This window comes from Dipodomys ordii, unplaced genomic scaffold (genome assembly GCF_000151885.1).
Source record: "Dipodomys ordii isolate 6190 unplaced genomic scaffold, Dord_2.0 Scaffold2, whole genome shotgun sequence".
Classification (NCBI taxonomy): Eukaryota; Metazoa; Chordata; class Mammalia; order Rodentia; family Heteromyidae; genus Dipodomys; species Dipodomys ordii.
The window spans coordinates 7,108,631-7,114,951 of record NW_012267218.1 but is presented as its reverse complement, the minus strand read 5'-3'; the positions used below and the strand labels follow the sequence as shown (position 1 = coordinate 7,114,951).

Below are 6,321 nucleotides of genomic sequence, written 5' to 3'. Positions count from 1 at the left end.
CACAGGCACACGTAACTGTCTGTACGTGTATGTAGACAAACACAGTCTCTCTTCATTATAAGCCACCAGGCTCTGCCTGCTGACTGAACCTAATCACCTCACTCTCTGAAGATGCCACAGTGTTTCTGTTTCGATTTTTATATTTTTAAGATTGTTTGCAGATGGTCCCCAGCTTGCAAGGGTTCTGGTTGCAATTTCTCAACTTTCCAGCAGTGTGAAAGCCAGGCAGTTTGGAATCGGAGTGGTTTCCTGGGCTGATACCATCCTCTGGTGTGGAGAGCAGTCACAGCCCGATCTAAGCCCCCCACCCCGACGGCAGGCAGGGCACCCTAAGATTTAAGTATGATGTGGGCTGAACTGAGTGTTCAGGGTCAGGGCAGAGGGAGAAAGTACACTTTCTGCACCAGCGTTTTCAACCTCTGGTTGAACCCTGTGGTAATTGAGGTAGAATTACACTCTGTAATCTTGCTCTGCTCATCAGTAGGCTAAAACAGCAACGATTTCATTATCTCGACAGAATATGGTATCATGGATAGGACAGTACACGGGAAAGATACCACTGGGGGGATTTTCACCCTGGAACCAGCCTGGTCTACACTCCCCCTAGTGGTCACTCTCTGTCACTACATCTTCCTTCTTCCCTCCTCAGGGCATAGCTGTGTCCTTATGAACGAAAATGTCCAACTTTGGTGGGGGGGAGGGGAGAGGGGGGCCCAGCCTATCAGAAGTTACTCTTCAGTGCTCAGGGAGCACTTGGCTCAGTTATGGTCATGCTTTACAAAGATGCCTCCATCAGCAAAGACAGATGCGTCTAGGGTCAAGAAGGCCGCAAGGTACTACTTACAAGTGCCCAGACCCCAGGCAGACTCACCTGTCCCACACAGTTAGCTGTGTGGCATGTGAGAGCGGACGTTGTGCAACCGCTTCCTATCCCTTCATTCTGGTCCTGTTCAAGAGAAGCATCGACCCTGGGCCAAACAGGCCCCAGAGTCTCCCAGGGCTCAGTGCTCCTCCCCTCTGCCTCCAGAGAGGGTCCCCTGAGCAGGAGAGGCCTCGCTGTGGAGTCTGGCTCACCCTCTCCCATTGGGCCACCCAGCGCCTCAACCCCCCGCTAGTCTGAGCCTTGCAGAGCCTTTAAAAATCGAGACAGAAAGTTCTGGTCCCTGGAAACAAGCAAGCCAGAGTGTTTATGGGCAGTGTGCAGAGTTTTTGAGTGGTGAGAATTCCAGTCGTGCCCCTAGAAAGGGGGTTGGCTCTTTGCATGCACCAGGAACCAAAATATTTATGCTTATATGAGAAGTGTGTACATGGGAGTCTATCTACACCGAGAGAAACGCATGCACAGCCAAGTAGATGCCCAGGGGTTATTTATAACAGGCTAAAGTGGACAGCCTTAATTTTCCAACTGTAGGGGAACCATTAAATCATGGTTTGTATTTATAGCAGAATACTAGATGGTTATTAAAAAGGGGATTCTGATGGGTTCTTTTGTTTTGTTTTGTTTTGTCCATTATGGGTCTTGAACTCTGGGCCTGGGCGCTGTCCATCAGCTCTTCAGCTCAAGGCCAACACTCTACCACTTGAGCCACAGCACCACTTCCTCTGATGGACTTTTTAATGCAAGGATAAAAAAAAAATCACATTTTAACATGTGTCTTTGTCTCTGTGTCTCTGTCTGTCTCTGTCTCTCTCTCCCCCTCTCTCAGAAAGGAGATTGGAAAGATCCCCAACTGCTAACCGCGATTATGTTGGGATTGTGGTTCTCACTTTTCACTCTGTCCTCTCATATCTTCTTGGTGTCCTATGCTGAGTATACACTGTCTTTTAGATTAGGAGAAGAATAAAGGCATTTTATGGTCTGAGCTGTGGCAGAAGGCCCTGCCTTGGGGTGGGGGGCGGGGTGAGGCCTGTAGGCCTTCACCCATCCCGATGCACTGTCAGAAGTTCTTCCAAGCTTGTGTGTGCGGACTGACACAGGAGAGATGGCCGCCAAAGGCTTCGGAATCCGCCTTTGATGGGCTCAGCTAAACGCATGGTCGTTTCTGTGTGTGGGCAAGTGGAGTCCTCGGTAGTGGGGATGAGGGGAATGTGGAGTCCTCGGTGGTGGGGGGGGGGGAGGGGCAGGTGGAGTCCTCGGTGGTGGGGGTGGGGTGTCCTCACAGCCCTGGTTGATTCTCTCTCCCTCCCGCAGCTCCCCATGATGGGAGGGGTGTTCATGGACTCCCCCAACGAGGAATTCAGCACCGAGTACTCCCTGTTCAACTCCTCCAGCAACGTCCACGCGGCCTCCAACGGCCACGGCCAGCTGGAGGAGCCACCCCGCTCCTCCAACGACGCCGTCCTGCTGTGGATTGCCATCATAGCCACGCTGGGGAACATCGTGGTGGTGGGCGTGGTCTACGCGTTCACCTTCTGAGGGAACGGCCACCGGCCATCGCAGGACGGCGTGTTTTCCACCGGGCTCGCCGTGGGCCGTGGCTGGCCGTGTGGCCCAGCCCTGCTGCTGGCCTCTGGCTCTAAACCAGCGGTGCTGAGCCCTGGAATGGCCTCCCCCTGGGGCAGCCACCAAGGATCTGGAATTTTCCCCAGACCGCATTCCTGGCTCTGGCCAAGCTGATTGAGAAGATATGGAAGTTGGGGTCCCGGCCACATGGGGGACCAAGGCCCACGTAGAACAGGATAGAGAGTCCCTGAAAACACCACCCCCAAACCCCAGACCGGCTGGAGCAGCCAGTTAGGGTTGAGCTGTAGACAAAGCTTGGTGATCGCTTGTTGCAGTCAGTAATCACTTGTGGGACTTGTTCATGGTCTGGTCTGTGGCTCTGGGACCAAAGCTGTCATCAGAACTCAGAGTTTCCAACCCAGCCTTGGTTTTGGGCCTGTCCCTTGGCATATGGATGACTCCTGATCTCACTTATAAGTGGCACTTGGTCACCTGACCCAAGAGTGCCTGGAACCTAGAGGTGGGAGCTACTGGGACCATGGTGGGGTTTCTGGGAGACTGCTGGTTGGTTTTATCTACTAGATGAACTTGCTGATCCTTGAAGAAGAGAAGATGTCTTTTAAAAAATTAGAATTGCCAGCAGGCATGGTGGCACATGCCTGTAATCGCAGCTACTTGGAAGGCAGCGGTTAGGAGTGTCAGGGTTGCTGGCTGGCTTGGCATGATGTTTGGAAGAGCCCATCCAAAGTGCGGTGGCGTCTGCCTGCCATCCTAGGTAATGTTGTCCTAGCATAAATAAGTGGATTGCAGTCCAGGTCAGCTTAAGCATAGACACAAAGCCCTATTCAAAAAGTAACTAAAGCAAAGAGAGTAGGAGGTCAAGAGGCAGAGTACCTGTCTAGTTCAAACCCTACTCCACCCAAAGGGTGGGGGGGGAAAGCATTAATACTCAAGTGAAGTTGCTGACTTTTCCTTCTCTGAGGACCTGTGGAGTTTTAGAGATGAACAAGCCCCACCCCTGCCTCGTGATTGGATGGATGGGGCAGAGGGGGCGTGATTGGCATGTGGTGCCAGGGCTGGCCAGTGGAGGGAGTTGGAACGGCCAGGTGTTTCCTAGGTCTCGACTCAGTGCTCTCTCCATCCCAGCTAAGATCACATGAGCACCTCTGATCCTGTCCTCCTCCAGCCAGTTTCCTCCCCTCCTTACAACATGGTGGCTGGAGTCCTGGCAGGGAAGCTCCCCAGGAAAGGCCAGAAGGGTTGGGGGCAGCGGGGAGGAGCAGGGCTCTTCCTCAAGAAGAACTCTGCCCAGCACCCTGCTGCATGAAGCTCCTGTGCAGACCAGAATGGGAGGATCTCGGGCCTGGGGCATCTTCTAGCTGACTTTGTACAATGTACAAAGGAAACGAAGAGAGAGGCGCAGCAGCTCCCTCCAGGGTGGAGCAGATAATTGCAAAAAACAAAAAAAAACCCGGGAGCCGGCCACCGGTCTGAGGAGGCGTGTGTGTCCTTGTCCAGCGGAGGACATCTCAGTGGGCAGAGGCTGGCCCTGGGCTCTGGGGGTTGCAGGACAAGATTACCAGGCCTCGACAGCCTCTGCTCTTCCTGCCACCACACCACTGCGGCCAGCGTCCACCCACGGGCAGTGTAGCACATCTGCTGAGTCTCCGAACCGCAGCATCAGGGCTCTAGAGAGCATCTGATGGGATCTTCCATCCTCATGGGAAGCACTGAGGTCCCCAGAGTCCACAGAGAGCCATCGCCGGGCACCTGGCCGCTGTGTTCACCAGGAGCCAGGATCGTGTGCTCCACCACAGCTGCCAGGCTCCTCCTGGCACCCTGGAGATGCCGAAGGGGTGCCCCCACTGCCGTGGGGGAGAGCTGCGTTGCCAGGAGTTTAGCCGGGGCCCAAGCTTGCCGCTGGAGCCTACATTGTCTGTACTCACCTGGCCAGCCTGCCCTGTGCGCCCTGGCCCTGGTCACTCAGCAAGAGGGGTGGGGAGGGGGTGGGTGATCTAGTACGGAGACCCCAGAAGTGTGGAGTCCGCAGCCCCGGCAGAGTCCAGGGAAGGGAATCTTCCTGAGATCCGTGTTGGAGAAATACTGGCCATGGAGGGAGGGGACAGCGACCCAGGAGCCTCACGGGCCACAGTGAGCAGGGAGGGGACACAGTTCTTCCCAGCGTGAGAACCGTCTCCACCTGAAAGACAGGTGAATCTCCAGATGTGAGGTGACCACACCCACTCTGGCTTTTGAACCTGAGTCTCTGTAGACCTTAAAAGTGTGCCACACACCGGCCTCTGTGCAGGCCAAGACATGCCCAGGCTGGATGCTGCCTGGTAACCATGGCAACGGCCTTGCCCCACCCAGACAGCTCCAGCCCAACCCCCACACTGCCTCCCATTCTCTTTCCAGCTCTGCACCCCCAGGGGAAGGCTTCTGTCTCCTTTGCCCTGATCACCAACCAATCACAAATCCTATAGCTTATGCTGAGACCGTGTGCGTGTGTGTGTGTGCCTCAGCTTCTGGGGTACCCCAAAGTCCTCATTGTCCACTGAGCCTACCCCCTCTGTGTGGCAAGACAGGCCGGGTCCCCTGTGTCAGCTTCTCAAGGCCTGTGTCTCCGTGAGTCGGCATAGCACTGGCCGTTCTGGGGGTTCCAACAAGAATGGGAGCCAGGAGAGCACCCCCCCATAGCATGCAGCCCCACCAGGGTGCTGCTTCTACACTGTAGCACAGCGGTGCCCTCCCGTCCCCCAGGGACATCGGGCAGTGTCACCGCTAGCTTGGGAACCGTGGTGGAGGCAGCCAGTGGCTGGAGGCCCGGGGTGCCCGTTAACTCCTACACTGCAGGACGGACCCACAGACGGAGCATTAACCAGCCCCCAAACGCTGCGGAGGGCAGGCCAGGGACTCTGTGAGCCTGAACTACCACGTCCAGATCTGTGGAAACCCCCACTCTTGCTCCTGTGTGGATCACTGAAGGAAATCAACTGAGCAATGGTTGATTCCAGAAAATTCCAGCTGAAGGCAAGTCAAATAAGTCTTAAGAAATTCACATGACTCTATTTCCATACTCTGGGGGCTTTTAAGGGGACCCCCCCATCCTGGATGAGAGAAACCCCAGAAAGCAGAGGCTAAAGCTGGGTGTATAATCCACAGTTTAATCCCACTTACTCAGGAGGCAGAGGCAGGATCCTGAGTTCAAGACCAGCCTGGGCAAAGTTAGCAGAGAGACTGTTTCTAAAACAAAACAGGAAAACAACAAGAGCTGGGTGCATGGCCCTGGCGGGGGGGGGGGGGGGGGCGCGGTAGAGAACACACTTAGCCTGTGTGAGGTTCTGGATTCAATCCCCAGAAGCAGAAATAAAAAAAGAAAAGAGAAAGTGGAGGCTGAACAAGTCACTTGCTAGTCCCATCAGCAACCTCTGTTTCTGGGACTCCGGAGACCAGCCTCCACCAGGGCCTCTGAGGAGCTCCCTTGGGGGAGAGCTTGGAAATGGGGTACCCAAGAGGCTGGGGGGACACAGCCACTGGGCCCCTCGGGGTCTTGTCTGACTTTTGGCTTTGTTCATGTGCTCAGCCCTATCCCCCATCCAGATACTCTCTCTCCTCCTCAAATTTCAACCCCTCCTGTCTGCCCTGGTCTTCATGCCAGAGCACCTTGTGTCAGCATCTTACTCACCTTTTCCTAATCGACTTGTAAATGCCCGTGATTTACTTGACAAAAAGGAGTTTTCATTAGCCCTCTAGGCCCTTCTTCCCTGAGCATGTCTGGTTTTAGCCCTGTGGTCACTGAGAAGAGGCTCTGCCGTTCTGTAGGAGTTCAGTGTGCTCTTTGCTTAGACATGTCCCTCTCCAAGTTGTACAAGCGTAGT

General features: G+C 54.8%; 1 protein-coding gene across 1 annotated transcript; it reads left to right on the top strand.

Annotated features, from left to right (window-relative positions):
• The first annotated feature begins 783 nt into the window (after positions 1–783).
• LOC105983339 (chromosome unknown open reading frame, human C14orf132) lies at positions 784–2,934 on the top strand. Its single transcript, XM_013013180.1, has 3 exons — positions 784–833; positions 1,978–2,068; positions 2,192–2,934. The coding sequence occupies exons 1-3, from the start codon at positions 784–786 to the stop codon at positions 2,414–2,416; spliced, it is 366 nt and encodes a 121-aa protein (XP_012868634.1). The 3' UTR covers positions 2,417–2,934.
• The last annotated feature ends 3,387 nt before the right edge of the window (positions 2,935–6,321 follow it).

What these genes read in the sequence shown, in the direction of transcription:
- LOC105983339 (XM_013013180.1), top strand. Translation starts at nt 784, where the DNA reads ATGCCTCCATCAGCAAAGACAGATGCGTCTAGGGTCAAGAAGGCCGCA. An exon ending in AGGGTCAAGAAGGCCGCAAG is followed by an intron (nt 834 to 1,977) that starts GTACTACTTACA and finishes GGACTGACACAG; the next exon opens with GAGAGATGGCCGCCAAAGGC. An exon ending in GTGGGCAAGTGGAGTCCTCG is followed by an intron (nt 2,069 to 2,191) that starts GTAGTGGGGATG and finishes TCCCTCCCGCAG; the next exon opens with CTCCCCATGATGGGAGGGGT.